Source organism: Desmodus rotundus, chromosome 9 (assembly GCF_022682495.2).
Source record: "Desmodus rotundus isolate HL8 chromosome 9, HLdesRot8A.1, whole genome shotgun sequence".
Lineage (NCBI taxonomy): Eukaryota > Metazoa > Chordata > Mammalia > Chiroptera > Phyllostomidae > Desmodus > Desmodus rotundus.
The window spans coordinates 66,075,021-66,091,218 of record NC_071395.1 but is presented as its reverse complement, the minus strand read 5'-3'; the positions used below and the strand labels follow the sequence as shown (position 1 = coordinate 66,091,218).

General features: G+C 45.9%; 1 protein-coding gene across 2 annotated transcripts in view; it reads left to right on the top strand.

Annotated features, from left to right (window-relative positions):
- The window catches only part of HS3ST3B1 (heparan sulfate-glucosamine 3-sulfotransferase 3B1), a 41,318-nt gene extending 25,444 nt beyond the window's left edge, over positions 1 to 15,874 (top strand). The window contains exons 2-3 of one of the 2 annotated variants that reach the window (XR_006656134.2): positions 11,927 to 12,600; positions 14,920 to 15,874. Coding sequence is in view for 1 of the 2 variants with exons in the window: in XM_024564933.3 (XP_024420701.2) it covers positions 11,927 to 12,545 (619 nt within the window). In the remaining variant the exon portion in view is untranslated. Of the gene's footprint in view, positions 1 to 11,926 lie in introns of both variants that reach the window. The other variant, XM_024564933.3, reaches the window with a different exon arrangement.
- The last annotated feature ends 324 nt before the right edge of the window (positions 15,875 to 16,198 follow it).

The following is a 16,198-nucleotide window of genomic DNA, read 5'->3' as shown; positions in this document are numbered from 1 at the left end:
CCCAAAGCCTGTTCAGATCTCATATCTTATGACACCCCTGGCATTTACATCTGCAATTAACTTTGAATATTTGCTCACATTAATCTGTCTCTGTTAGCCTCATTATTAGCCCAGCTAGAACTTGGAACATGGAGAAAAAGTATTTTTTAGTTCCAGTACTGGGATCATCACATTCATTCAGTGATGTAAGCCCAGGGAGTTCAGTTTCCCTTCATCTCCAGTGTCCTACCAGGGTGCTAAGAAGAAAGGTCCAAATATGGAATTCTTCATACAAGTGAAGAAGTTCAGGAAACTGTGACTCTTTCAAATGCTTGTTTTTACATGAGCCTTTGCATTTGAGCCTTTGCATCAATTCAGTATTTCTTTTTCCTTAGCACTATTTCCTTAGAAATATTCCTAGTATCTAGAGCCACATGTCAAAGGATATAATGGAGATATGAATGGATTCATTTCATTTTACTGTTAGGTTCGGTTTTGCTGCTTTTAAAGCTTATTCACTTACAAACTACATTTGAGTCTTAACATTTTCTTTTATAAAATAGGAAGGATTAATATTTCCATTTTACAGATGATGAAAGACAGCTCAGAGATGTTAGGCAACTTGCCTAAGGCCACACAGCCTGACCTTGAACCCCACTTTTCTTTCTATTCCACAAGTACCAGGCTACTTAACAAATAAGTGTATGTTTTAGGGTACATTTGACATTGACCTCTATCTGAATTATGTTATTGGGGATGGTGTATACCAATGCCCTGAGATACAGTGTGTACGTATTCAATCACCAAATATTTGTAGAGGTTCTACTTTAAGTCTGCCAACTTGTGTCAAACTGCTGGCTGAAGGAGAAGGTAGAATAGGGTTGAGGTGGGAGAGTGGAGATAGTAAAGGTCATCTTACAGAATTTTAGAACCAAAGAACATCCTTTAAAACCAATACATCAATTTTTATACAAAGGGAAACTGAGCTCAAAGCTTTGTGTGTTTGTCCGAGGTCTCAGGCTCTTGTCAGTGGCAGGCCAGGAACCAGAACCCTCAATTCCATGTGCCCAGTGCCCACTGTGCTTTCACTGGACGTCAGGGGTCTCAGGAGGCACCACCCTTGGCTTCTCTGTAGAGATTTTCTTTCACTCTGTGTGGACCCCAGTGCTGAGTGGTTCAGATGCTCTTGAGGGGGGAAGGCCCCTTTACAAACATCCACACTGAGTTACCCAGGGCACTGGAGGGAAGGCAGCTTTCCTTGGATTGAAGTGGGGAATTGGGACAAAATTACAGGAGCTTGTGAACCGAACCCAGAGTACAGTTGTGTTGGGGGAGGGGCCTGGGAAGTAACCTACACCTAGCTGGAGCTCCCAGAGCCCCAGGGTTAAGGAGCCTATTCCAAATAGGGAAGCCAGCACTGATCAGAGACGAACCCGGCCAGGTCCACACACAGACCACTCTGTCAAAGCTGGAGCAGAACTGCTTCAACTCCTGCCCTTCAATTGGATTTTGTTGCCTTATTCTTATTTCTGGGACCTCTGCTCCACTACCTTGCCCAATGGCAGGGCTGATTTTGTTTTCTAAAGTCTGCTTCCCAGAAAACTTTCTTTCTTTCTTCTCAAAAAAAATTTTTTTTCAGGAAATGGACACAGATTACTCTGATTTCACTGATTTGTCCCGGCACACAGTGATGTTCAATAAACATGAGCAATGCCCCAGGGAGCTCATACACAAAAGGCTATTAGCTTTTAATTGAAACCCGCCCTCCACCCCCACCCCCCAACCCCTAGCCCCTTCCAGGAACAGGAACTCGGGCCTTTGTGAAGCAGGGTCTATAACAGAGGATTCTGCCAAATGAAAGGAATCTTGAGTTGACCCAGAGAAGCGAGATGCTCTTTTGTGCCCCACCCCCTTATGGCATTCAGAGGCTTTTCATTTTCTGAGCAGTATTGAAACTCTAGGACAATGGAGGCCCAATCCTTGTGCTGGACGTTGGGGGCTGGGAGTGGAGAAAGAAGGGAGGATTGGAAGAGGAGGAGGCCTGCGGCAACTCATCCTTTGTTATTTTTCTTCTTTTCTACCCATTACCTTAAAAAGGGGGTGGGGGAACCCTGTAAAGTTGATAATGAATGATGACATCACTTCTGGTAGCCCCACTGGCCCAGCCTCCAGACCCAAGAGACATTGAGAACTAGATTATTTACAATTTCACTTTAAATTATTTTAAGTCCGCCCAAAGGAGTTCTTTGATATGCAAACATCTCCCCCAAATGGAGATGACTATTGGTGGAGATGTGGCCCTTTGAAGAGGAGCTCGGAACTGGTGGCCTTTGAGTCTTCCTACCAAAGGAAGGAGGTTCCAGATAAGCAGGGGCAGTGCTGATACACGTTTTCCTCCCACCCCTCCTCCTGTCTCCCCTGGGAAGAAAGCAGCTTTAAAGAAGAAACTTCCCAGAGTTACAATTTACAGTTCAAGTTACAACTTTCAGAACAGTCTGTGGCTTCTCTCATTGTCCATAGTCAAGTTTTCCAGGAAAAGTGTCTTTCTTGTCACCATGTGTCTCACCTTGTAGAAGAAGAAAGGAGCGAGTGCAGGCTGAAATTTGTCTTTTTGACTCGGAAGTCCACTGTAGTTTATGGAAAGGTCATGAGGTAGAAAGAAACCAAGGAGTTTTGGGGGGTGCCTATTGGGGTGAATTTTTAGGATTGATAACTGGCCTTCACAGAGAATAAGGGTAAGCCAGCCCTTACTGGTCACAACAGAAACCCCTGTGACTGGAACTGAAATGACTATGGTGGACACTCTTTCTCTTCCCCCTGAATTTTTTTGAAATGCTTTAACTGTGGGCTGGGGTAGCAAGTGCCCACTGGAACCTGGAGGAGATGCCTCCCCCCACCCCAAACTTGCTATGCCTTGCACCTCTAAGACTTTTCTGGCAGCAGCAGAGTTCACAACGTGGAAGCATCACCTCCCCTCCATGTCACTTCCACTCCACGTCACTGTCTTTCCCCGCCCCCCCCCCCACCAGCTGCCCTTTGCACCCTTTCAAGGTCCACGTAAGAGACATCCAAACCTATAAAGAATTTTTATGAGTTTATTTGAGCCAAACTGACTACAGTTGCCAGGAAGCAAAAGCCCAACAAGTTGAGAAAATGCTCCCGAGAATGGCAGTTTTGCAGTTCATTTTATGCGTTACAATCACGGGAGGCGTGAGGACAGTTGCATGAAATCCACTGGTGGTAGAGTAGGGAGATGGGAGAAAGCAAATTGGGGAAATCTGAGACTGGATAAAAAGTAAAACAGATAGGCACATACTTCTTTCACACTGGTGGGTATAGGCTAGTAAACAATGACCATTTCCCACACATAGAGCTGGTATGTGGGGAACAAGATAACAAGAAGGGAGTCCCATGGTCTCCTGTCTGGGGGGAGATTATGCCCTGAGGGCTCTGGAAAAAATCGGATTATTCTGACCTTCCAAAGGTCTGTTATTGTAGGTGCACAAAGGCAGTAGACAGGCTCAGTTAAGGCAAAGACTGGCCTTTGTCATGGAGAATACTGGCCTACTACAGGACTACCCTCCGTGACTCCCTTTTAGTTACTAAGTTTTCATTTCAGACCATCCTGTGTGGTTACTTTAGGTCTCTGAGTTTGTAAAGCCACCACGTAGGGCCCCCCTGGGCTCGTCAGGTTTTGTGTGTGGCCCCTCTCAGTCCACAGAAGGTAGCCAGCTGAGGGGGTTTCCTTGAGCTCCCTGTGCTGAGGAGAGTGAGGCTAAAATAAATGCCTGGCTTCTGTCATCTGGTTCCCTGGTCCTGCACTTTGCCACTGGGGACCCGGCAGGGAGGATCCTGAGGCCTTTGTGCCAAGGAAGGGAGGCTGAAGGAGGAGTTAGGGCAGCCCCAGTCCTGCCTGGAAGCTACTCAGAAAGCTCTATAACCCAAGGGAATCCTTTCATCAAATAAGGCTTTTTCCCCCCAAAGTCAGGATATTTGAAATTTTGTCCCTTGTCTTGCATGCCTTAGCTTAAGACATGCTACCTTTTACAAATCTCACTTCACCTCAAAGGGAAGTTTTTTCTTTCTCCTGGAGCGGCTGGGGCGGGGGGTGGGGGTGGTGAAGGAGCCCGGGTGTGGCTGAGGCAGCATGCCAGGATCCCTGCGCCCGATATGGCAGAAGCAGGTGTGTGTTAAGGTGATGAGGATGGTGCCCATAGGGTGGTGGGACCCCATTCTTTTTCAAGGAGAAGACCAGAACTCATGGAAAAGACTTTATTTTTTTAGTTTTAGGTTCACAGCAAAATTGAGCAGAGTATAATGATCCCTATGCCATCTGCCCCTCCACATGCCAGCCTCCCCAACATCAGTATCAGAGTGGTGCTTTTTTTCTAACACCTGTGTTGGTGCGTCGTTACCACCCACAGTCCACAGTTCACATTAGGGTCCTCTCCTGGTGGTGTCCACTGTAGGGGTTTGGACAAATGATAATGGCATTATCCACTATTTTAAAATCCTCTGTGCTCTTCCTGCTCACCACTCCCTGTTTCCTACTCCCTGGAGGTTACAGTGTTTTTGAATTTTCCACTTATATTTGTTTTATTGAGTTTATAGGACCCTCAAAAAAAAATGACACTTTACTTGTTTTACCTTTTTTAAGGAGTCATCCTTATTTGCTAAACAGATTTGGGACAGTAAATGCCAGGAACAGGCTTGGTGGTTTTGTTGGTTTTTGTGAGTGGGGAGGAGGGACATAACTCTTCTAGAAATTCTGATTCTGCTGTTTGTAGAGATTTTCCCTTGTTGCATTTTTGTTTGGGCTCTGTGGACAAGCTGAAGGTGATGTGGCATTACAGTTCCTGCCTGCACCCGTGGGCACATTATGAGAACGGGCAGAACATTGCAGCCTCCTCTGCTAAGCTACGAGCCAGGAATCTGTGGCCTAGAAAGTATGGAATGTGGACAGGGAATCTCACCAATTAGAAGCAGAATTAGAAGTGGGGGACTCACAGAGACTTTCATGAAGACAATTTGTTTTTTGTTTGTTTGTTTTTTTAGAAACAGTACATAAATCTATGTCAACTCTTTTAAAGTCACTATTGACCATTTTTCTCATGTCAATCAATATTTTCCTCAAAACAGTATCAAAACAAGGATTTAGGCAGCCTCTGGCTATTTGTAAGGGGATTTGTCCTGTGAAAATAGCTTGCTTTAAGATTTTTGTTGGAATAGCACAAGGGAGAGATTTTGGACTGATGGAACTCTGTCTATACATTTGTCAAAATTAATAGAACTGGACACCAAAAATGAATATTTACTGTCTAGTAGTATCGTAGGTTAAAAAGTATTTATTTTAATTTTTTTATTTAAAAAAAATATTTGATTTATTTATTCTTAGAGAGAGGGGAAGGCAAAGAGAAAGAGAGGGAGAGAAACATCAGTGTGTGGCTGCCCCTTGAGCACGTCCCACTGGGGACCTGGCCCACAACCCAGGCATGTGCCCTGATTGGGAATTGAACCAGTGACCCTGTGGTTTGCAGGCCGGCACTCAATCCACTGAGCTACACCAGCCAGGGCAAAAAGTGAATTTTTTTTTAAAGAAAAAAAAAATCTTTGTAGTCCAAGAAATGTGGGGTATTTCTGCAACCAAGCGAGGACATCATTCTCCCAAAGTTGGAGGGAAAAGGGGCGGCCCAATGTTCCTCCAGCTCTTTCCGGCTTCCTCAGTTAAAGTGGGAGTTGGGCCTACACTCCCCTGTGGCCTGCAGCTCAGTCTCCTCTCTGAAATTCATCCCCTTCTGTCATCTGTTTTGCATACTTGTCTCAGCATCTGTTTGGCTGTGGTTAGTTAGGTTACACCCATTCCAGTCATCTTCCTTTTTCTTGTTGCGTAATTTGCCAGTTCAAATTAGTAAGTTCAGTTGCTGGACCTTTGGGAGCAGGCATGTCACCCAAGGAAAAAAAGGAAGGAGAAAAAGAAAATTAGGGCAACATTAGCTACTGGAGAACATCAGAATTAGAGGCCTTTTTAGATCTCTGATACATTTGAATTTCCTACTCACCTAGGCCTGAGGTTTCTATTTAATATTCTGCTTCCAGCATTACACATAAGTGCCGAGTGGAGACTTGAGAGGTTCAATGTAAACTGTGCTTCTCAGAAGCCCTGGTACAGCCAGACCCCAGTCATTGGCTCTGCAGTCATTGGCTCACTTCTTAGCTCACTTCTCCTGTTTGGCAAAGGCACAGGGGGAGAGGTGAGCTCGGGACTGAGGCTGGAAGTTCCAAATCCTCAAGGCTGATCTTGGCCATTGTCCTCCACCCTGCCCCAAGATTGGAAAAGGAGAAAAGGGCCCAATGGTCATTTTTTGACATCAACTCACATTAGTTTCATGGGATCTTTTTAAAAAATGATTTTAAGCCACACAGCCTGGCAAAAGCAAAAATCAGGTGGCCCAACCCTAGTACTATTCTTTACCTGTGCATCTTTCTTTTCTCTGTTTATGTGGATGTTACCTAACGTTTAATGATGAGAGAATTAGATGCATCTGTGAGCCTCTCATTATCATGAAAATAGAGATGGCCTTATCCTCCTTCCAAGTTCCTTCAGTTTGCCTCATTGTGTTTTGCTGGTAGCTCTATTTGTGTTTGATAGCTATCTGTGTGTGTGCATGTGCGCTCCCGTGTAAGGGCAACAGACATCCTTTTCCTCTCTTCCTGAACCTAACTGCATTCGGTTTATTTGGTTGTGTTATTTGTTCTCTGCAGTTTGTACCCCACTGGCACGTCCCTGTCTCTCATTCTGAGGCGTGGGCTGCTTTCCACTGACAGAGTATGACCTTTACTCTCTAGACTTAACTCTATCCTTTGACTCAAATAATGAGTCTTGGATTAGCTGAACAACTTTTAGTTTCATTTACAGTATTGTTTTCTCAATTTTTCTACCATGATGATTTCTCCTCTTTGGTGGCTCTGGGTATCCGTGGAATAAGTGACTGAAGTGCATGACAGATACCAACCACAGAGTAATGATTTCTGATCCTGGCTGCACATTGAATCCTCTACTGGAAGCTGTGTCGGGGCCCTGCCCACACGAGCCTGACTCAGTTGATCTGGGGCAAGGCCCAGGCATTTAGTTCAAAGCACCCTGGGATTCCAATGTGCAACTAGGGGTAAGAACTGCTGCCACAGAGGTGGCCCATCCCTTCCTTGTGAATATCCTCAAACCCACCGAAGGCCTGAAACACTCCTTCCAAACCCTCTTGGTTTTCAGGTTCCTGCTCTGTGGCCCTGCTCTTTGAGGTGTGGTATTCCTGAAAGTTCCCTGGGCTCATCATCCCCAGGCCAAGAGGGAAGACAAAACTGTCTCGCCCCGCAGGTCTCACTGAAGAAGTGGAAGCTTTTCCACTCTCTATAGTGTCCCCTGCACTGCTGGTTAGTATCTCCTAGGCTTGCCCCAGGGGATGCTTCTCATGGGGGCAAGCATGTGTCTTCCTCAGGCTTGCACTAGTGATACTGTCCAGCCCTGTTAGTTTTGCAGGCACCCATTGGTCATATGTGCCAGCCAAAGAGGTGTCCCCTCCTGCCCACCTGGTAAAGAGGGGCAGAGGCTGGGTCAGGGGCACTGGAGGAAGGACTGACTACTGCAGTGACGATTAAGATTCCGGGCCCCATGGAACACAGGAGTATGTGAACCTAAGAGGTCTCATGTTCTGAAGTCTGACTCATTTTTGAACAACTATGACAGCAGTCTTCTGATTCTAGCCCTGAAATACCTATTATTAAGGTCCGTATCTATGAACAAGAGAAATAGAGGTATCTATTTAAAGAGAGGACAGGTGCTGTGTATTCTTCATCATGTTAAGAAGAAACACAGGAGGTTGAGGGGAGGGGGGTGAGGGGAGTTGCAAATGGAATGGGACACATCCCACGGCTGAGTCCAGGTCCCAGCCCTTGACATGCAGGCCAGTGACCTCCTCTAAGTGAGTCACTCTCCGCTTTAGCCTCAGTTTCTTCATGAGTAAGCTGGGAACTGCAATACCTGGCTCAAAGGCTGGTTGTGAGGGGTGAAATCGGATGATGACTGTGAAAGTTCCTCTGCGAGCTCCAGCACTATGTAATTATTAGCCAGGACTCTCAGTTTGAGAAATTGGCTTTCATAATGAGCAGCTCAGTTAACCTGCAACCTCCCTACTGGCTCGCTCAGGAGGTTCCCCATCGGCTGGATCTGCGGCTGGGATGGGCATGCAAGGGCCCACCTGAGTGGTCTCGCCCACGGCCACGTCCTCACACTTTCTTCTCTGAGTCACTGTTGTCTCAGAGAGATATTGAGTATGAGGACAGGAGAGTGTGGCCAGCAAAGGGAGGAGAAAAAGGAAGTGGACTCCGGAAGCAAATCCACAGGAGTTGCTCCAGGACCAGGGGTGGGGGGGTGGTGGGAGAAGAGCAGCTGACAGGGACAGAGGGGACTTGCCTGTGACTGTCTGGAAGGTTCTGGTCCAGGAGCTATCCATACACTTCTCCATCTGTCCTGTACTGCACAAGGGTGTGCTGGGGAAATGCTGGCTTATCAGAGCCTCATACCCTTGTAGGGGAGGAAAAATAACTTTCCTGCTACCCTTCTGGGTTCTTGACTGAGATCCCCGTGTAATAAAAGACATTATTTTTTAAATTATAAATGGAAGTTTAATAACTTGTTTCCCTCCTGTGTACAGGAAGAGACCCAGGAAAACTTAGTTAACTCCCCCAAATGGCCCAAACCTCCACGTTAAATACCATCTCCAGCTAAAGAAAAATGACAGATGTTGGGGTAGGGGGGCCAGCTGGGGAGGTGACCACGGAAAACATAATAAACAAGGGTGAGGTTGTTAATGCAGATTTCAGTCCATAACTTCTCCACCGAGATTGCTAAGGATTTAGCCATGTCTTCTTCCTGGTGCAGAGGAGGCCCTGACAGATGGAGATTTCCCTTCGGAATGTAAATGTCTCTTACAAAATGATAACTTTTACTTGGGTTCTCAGAGCTTTTCCTATGTCTGCTCTTTCTTAAACATAATCAGCCTAAAATAATCCTTATGCCAAAGAGACATTTTTTAGGGTGATATTCTGTTCCATTTCACATGCCATGGAAGTGCCCAGGAAAGCTGCAGAGGGCTCAGAAGGCATTGCTGAAAGAATACAAAACCCAGTGCCTCTCGCCCATCAGCCCCTCATCCACTGCCCCCAGGCACACTGAGGGGACAGTGCCCATGGGGCCTGCAGTGGACAAGGGCTGAGAAGCCCCAGTGTCACAGCAGAACTTCCCAGACTGTCAGTGTGATAATGAAGGAAAGGCCTGAGGCCTCTGGGTGCTTGAAGACATATGGGTGCACACCAGACTGTCCTGGGGAGAGGGTCCCCTGGAGCTGGTGCCCAGAAGGGCTTGGGTGCCCAGCAGACTTTCAAGCACAGGAAATCTGCCCACAGCTCAGAGAGTCTTTGTGGATGAAGAAGCTTTGCCTTCAGACTGGAGGCTAGGAACCCCCTCGGGTGTCCATTTTACGCATCCTTTGATGTGGTGTCTGATTCCCAACAGCCCATTTAGTTGTTTTGTTCAGTCCCCACCAGGCTTTTCCTTAGTGGGGAAAGGCAGGCAGCAAAGGTTCCAAAGCACAGGCAGGCTGAGGGTAGCACCCAGTGTCCTGCGTCTTGGCCTCTCGCAGGAGCTGAGCCTTTCCCCTTGCTCCTTGGTGGTGGTGGTGATGGGGGGCACATGACGCCCCTGCACAAATCTTGCTCCCTTACTCCTTGCCAAGATCCTGTCAACAGAAGATCACTGAGAATGTTTTCTAGCACCAGCTAGCTAGCTACCAGGCTTGGTACCAAGGCGAGGTTCATCGTCCCCTCGGAGACCCTAAATGGTCACTGTCCTTTCTCTCATGGTGCAGATGAAAAAGCTGAGAGGCTTGGAGAGGTTAAGTGACCTATGCAGGCCCACACACCTTAATCAATGGGGATGCTGGGTCAGATGGACTCTCTGAGGACAGACCCAAACCCACCCATCAGCAATGGTTTTGAACTGCTTTGAGGGTTGGGTTTCCTTCACTTGTGGTGGTAGTGCTTTAATTCTGAATATTAAACTCTTGGAGACTGTCTAGTTGCAGATAGCTTAACATGAGGAAAAAAACTGGGACTTTATCCGAATCGACCTGCTTTGAGTGAAATGCAAAATAAGTTGAGAGTCCGGACTCTAATCCACCACATTAGCCTGATGACACTGCTGCACTCATCTAAGTGGTTAATGGGCAAAGTGGGTCAATCCGTCTTAAGCTAAAGCCGGGGACACAGGAGGGGGTGCTGTCCAGGGAGTGGCCCTCGCTGGTGGGTGTCAAGTGCATTTATAGCATCATTTCCATAAATGTGCTCAATGCAGGAGTTGAGTATTGGTAGATTCGGAGTGGATAGAAGCTGAAAGTTTAGAATGTCCTGCTGAAAGGTAAATAGTGGCTAACAATGATGTGGAAATTGCCTTCCTTCCTTCCTCCCTTCCTCTCTCTCTTTTTTCCTTTCTCTCTCTCTCTCTCTGTCTCTTTCTTTCTTTTTAAATTCCTGGCCCCAGGTAGGAATCATTCAGAAATCTCTATTCCATAGCTCATGGAAAATTGTACATTTGTGACTAAAACTGAGTGTCTAATAGTTAACACATCTCCTCTGGGTGTACACACAAGGCTGTTCACACACATGCTCAACTTTGCTCCTCCCATGTGCTATAAACTGTGTATTGAACGTTATAATAATTATTATGTCAGGCATGTTCAAAGCATATTATGATAATTAATTTTTTAATTCTCATTAAATTCACATGAGGTAGGTATTAGCATCTTCATTTTTACAGATGAGAGAAAGAAGCCCAGAAAGGTTGAATAAGTTGCTCAAGGTAACACAGCTTATAAGTGGCAGAGCTGGGATTTGAACCCAGGCATTCTGACTGCCAAGTCCATATTCCTTAACTGTTAAGCCAAACTGCTTTGATTTTATAAACCTCATACCAACTGAATAAAGTAGGTGGAATCATTCCCATTTCACATATTAGGATGCTGAGGCTTAGAGGGCAAATAAGGCACAATCTCACACCACTGAGTCTTAATATTTTCATGCTAATTGCCACCACAAAACTGCATTTTGGTCCAGTTGTAATGGTCTGTATGTATTGTAGGTTGTAACAATTTTGTCTACATACTTCTGCTTAAATTAACATTGCAAAGACATCACACAAGTCCTTTTGTTTGTTTGTTTGTTTTTAATGGCATCTACAGTATTTTTGGAAGCTTCTGGAGTTGTGTCTGGGGAATTCCTTCTTGGCACATTTGTATCAGTTTAGGCTTCCTCTGATTTCAGCTGGTATTTTGGCAGCTGCATGCTTTGTTGCCTTTGGGTACACATTTCAGAGGAAAGGTGTTTTGTCAGTGGTCACTGTGATGAAGCCAGAACAGCCTGGCTGGCCTAGGGGGCCATGTGTCCACAGCACAGTTGCCCAGGCTTGGTGAACACCTGAAGGCAGGCTACTGAGGGCAGTGGGCAAAGAACTCTCCGAGGCCTCAGGTGCTGTTACTCAGGAAAGGCACACACCCAGAGACCTTTGGTTCTGACATCAGATGTTTGAGACCTTGTAGAAGCAGGATACTCTGAAAAATCAGGGAGAATCCATGTGAAAGGATCTTAGAGAAACCCATATCCTACTCTTTACCTTGTAGAAAGGTGCCTTTACAATTCAGGTAAATGGTGTCCAGCCTCCAAACTTCAGATTGGGCATTAATGTAATTAATGTACCTCTCAGCTAAAGTCTTCTCCTTGAATTTTCTTTCCTATTTCTATAACTGTTCCCAATGAGGAGGGAGCCAGGCTTAGAAGAGTTGACATGTGGCCAAAGAGACGTCACCTTGTGACCTACCTGTGGTCTGTTTTCTTTCCTCAGGGACCTGATGCCCCGAACCCTGGACGGGCAGATCACCATGGAGAAGACACCCAGTTACTTTGTCACCCGGGAGGCCCCTGCGCGCATCTCGGCCATGTCCAAGGACACCAAGCTCATCGTGGTGGTGCGGGACCCGGTGACCAGAGCCATCTCGGACTACACACAGACGCTCTCCAAGCGGCCCGACATCCCCACCTTCGAGAGCTTGACGTTCAAAAACAGAACCACGGGCCTCATCGACACATCGTGGAGCGCCATCCAGATCGGCATCTATGCCAAGCACCTGGAGCACTGGCTGCGCCACTTCCCCATCGGCCAGATGCTCTTCGTGAGCGGGGAGCGGCTCATCAGCGACCCTGCTGGGGAGCTGGGCCGCGTGCAGGACTTCCTGGGCCTCAAGAGGATCATCACCGACAAGCACTTCTATTTCAACAAGACCAAGGGCTTCCCCTGCCTGAAGAAGGCGGAGGGCAGCAGCAAACCCCACTGCCTGGGCAAGACCAAGGGCAGGACCCACCCCGAGATCGACCGCGAGGTGGTGCAGAGACTGCGCGACTTCTACCGGCCTTTCAACCTCAAGTTCTACCAGATGACCGGGCAATACTTCGGCTGGGATTGAAGGCACCTGGACTGTGCCACCTACCATGTGGCTTATATATTGAGAGAAAGTATATGTATGTAAAATGTACAGAAATATATTTTATAATAATTTATTTTTAATTCATAAGCAATTAATTCACTAAGCTGCCTAGCCACACACTTTAGAGAGTTAGCTTTGTAATCTGTTAACATTCCAAAGTGTTTAACTCTTAATAGTTTGTTCTTTTCCTCACAACTGATGGTGCTTCCATTTCCCTCCCTACCCATTATATTTAAGAAGAAGAAAAGCACAACTTGAGATTTTTGTTGTTACGGGTATGCAGCCTTCGATCGCTGTCTGAATTCACTTGCCAACACCTTGCATGGTGGGCCTCCCATTCCAGCTTCCATTTCTTATCCCACCTGTGTACCTCGTAGGAGCACTGGCTGCCCCAGCGGTGCTGCACTCGGACAGTGAGACCTCAGGTAGCAGCTTCCTCATCCACGTGATGCCATCTCTGAGGATGTGGGTCCCAGGCCATCTGCTAGGTGTTCCCTGTCTGCACAGCACCTGTGGGAAGCACCACCTCGGCAGGGCCTCCCACATCCTCTCCGAGTCTGCATGCCAGGGTCTGTTTACTTCAGATCTTGAGTTTGAAGGATGGCCCTGCATCTCTTGCCCTAGCCCCTGGTTCATTAACCAGCTTGATGTATATGCAAATGTTAGTTAGTCTCCTCTTTACCAGTCAAGTGTGTGAGATGCTTGGGTGCTGCTGTAGAAATAAAGACGGTCTCTTCTAATTTGCATGAGAGTACACCATGCTCCATCCCCCAGTTCTGATCTAACACACCAAAGAATTCCCTAGGCCAGCAGAGCCATAGGCACAAACCAAGGGTGCCCGGGTGTCAAGACCCAAAGGGCTCAGGTATGTCCCATGCCATCAGCGTCTGCTAAGGTGCTGTTAGGCACAGCCAGCTATGTAGGGCACATCCCAGTAGGCTGACAGCCTCAATGGAAAAAAAGAGAAGGACCCTCAGAAGGACAGGTGGCCTGGCAGAGGAAGGGAATCCTTGACCCCCTGCTTAATGTCTGGAATTCCTCTCCTTGGAACTCCTGGCTCACCTCAGATGGACAATATGGTCTATTTAGCAAGCAGCCGAATCATGAGAACCAGGAGCAGCCCTTGTAAGGCCAGGCTGGGAAAGCTGGCCCCATGTTGCCTGTGAGTACTTGAGCCAGACACCTGCGCAGTGATAACTCGTCTTAGCCAGGTCTTGGCAGAAGCGTTGCCAGAATTGTTGCTGCGGATGCAGAATGCTCTCCCCATGCTTCTCTATTGCGAGAGCAGTTGGGGATCTTTCATGATGACTAGCCAATGGCAATTGGGTAACCACATAGCAATGTCATATAATGGCATCCTCACTTTATCCTCAATTTTCTAAACCAGAATGCTTCTACCTAAAAGAATCATTATTTGAATTACACATTCTTTGAGGCATGCGTGGGACGATATACATATTGTCATAATAGTTAGGTTGTAATGTTTACAAAGGATACTTTTTTATAAGGAATAACTTGCCTGAGAGCCTAAGAAAACATATGAAGACAAAAAATAATTCATCTTTAGAAACTGATCAGACATGTCACTGGTCTTTGAGTGATGTCTTGTTGATGATCTGCTTTGTATTTGCCCACAAGTTCTGGCCCAGGTCTCGCTAGGTTATACTCAACAGCTAAACTCTCAACCTGTACGTTCTGTGTAACAAAGAGGATGGGCCCACGGGCTCTGTGCATTCCAGAGATGTTCTCTTCATTTCCTAGCTTGTTACTGCCCCTACCAAGGAGTGTACAACCTGCACTTGGGGCCCTGCCATAATTGTAGTACGGTTCTCCCCTCTTGCTGCTTGGGTATCAGAGATATCTGCGTAGGGTGCTAATTGGTCATGCATCTTTTCAATTAGCAGCCTCATTTGAAATAAAACTGACAACACTTTTTCAGTGACAGCATAAAGTATAAGTCAGTATTCACACCTTCCACCTAATTCTGTTCTGTCTGCTTTCTGGCCACCCTCACATTCTGACCAGATCATGGTGCAGAATTGCAGGAAAGTTCAGAGGAGGGTTTGCAACAAAGCAGTTGGAAAGCAAGCATGAGCTATTCCTTCTCCTCCGAGTTCCTGCCCTCTTTCCCAGCTGGACAATTTTTGATTAAGTTGTTCTCTGCCTTAAAACTGAAACAGGAAATTTTCAGATAGAAGGAGGATCATTTAGTCATAAACACTGAAGTGGGTCAAGATTCTATTCTGGGTCAAATCCTTGAATCCAAACAGATGTTGATAATAAGCACTGAAGGCCTAGAGCAAGTTTTCTATGTAAAACAAAGACGTCAAGCTTCCTGTGCATCTCTCCACAGGGGTCTGCTGTCTTACAGTTCCTGACTGATCTGGACACAGCATCTACCCCAAGGTTATACCCCATCACGTGGCAGTTACTATAGGGCCTGAGCCTGTATGTCTTCCTCCTGGAGAAGTTAGGCAACACGTCACATTCAGCCTTGGGTTTTGTCCTGTTTTAGCAATCTGCAAGCCACCAGCTTCACTTTCAGCTGCTGGGAGGCAGACACCGTTTCACGTTTTGGCAATTTGTCCCAGCATGTGTCTTCCTTCCAGTTCACAGGAAAAGCTCTGGTAGTCATTGGAATACCTTATTTCAGTTTTGTTTCCTTTCTTGTTAAAAACAAAAATATTAACAAAAAATTTGGAGGATTTTATTGTTTCTCTCTACTCCATGCTTCTTTGAGGTGTTTGTATAGTAGTCTCTTAACTTGGTAGTTGGTACCTGCAAAGGTATGTAGGTGTAGTGATTTAATTGGATGAAGGAGGAGGAGAAATTGTCTTCTCATGAGATTCTCTTTGGAAGTCATTTTGAATGAAACATACATTTTAGACTTTTTGAGAAACCATTTCAGATCCTGCCAGGGTATTTTCATAGGAAAGGAAAATGGGAAGTTCCATTTAATATGTTTCTAAAATGCTGACAGAGGTCAATGTTGTTTTTCTTTTCAGTTTATCCACATGGATGGTCAATAAAACTTAAAAGTGTGGTTAGATTTTTTCTCACTTTTGTAACATTAATTTATGACTGAGTTTCATTCAGCCTTGTAATCTGAAATACTGTGCAAATTCAAGCAGTGTGTCTTCTATAATCTGGATATTAGAATAGCCAATATGTACAAAAATTAAATCAAGTATTTTGTCCTATGTATAACACAAATTAATTTTACACAGAGAAAGATGTTTCTAGGAAAATGAAATTCTGGTAATTGATACTATTTCTTTGTATGAACAAATAAAATATATTTTACCAACTCGTGGCCACTGTTATGTTTTCTTTTGTGTTGCAGACCACCAAGGAAGTGATATTTTCTTCAATAAGCAGTCACATGCATACACACACCATACACAGGGCACACGAAGGCATTATGTGGGCAGATTGATCTTTCACATTGTAAAGGGTCCAATTCAAAATCCAGCTAATCACAAACATTTGGGTAAGTTTTTATAAATGACTGAAGGAAATGGTGGGCAGAGGCTCTGTGGAGGGGCATAGCTCCCATAGAGGAAGTGCTGTGTATCCCACGATTCCAAGAGCAGCGTGCCACTGTGTGCTGCAGCCTGGCTGTGCTCAGGTTC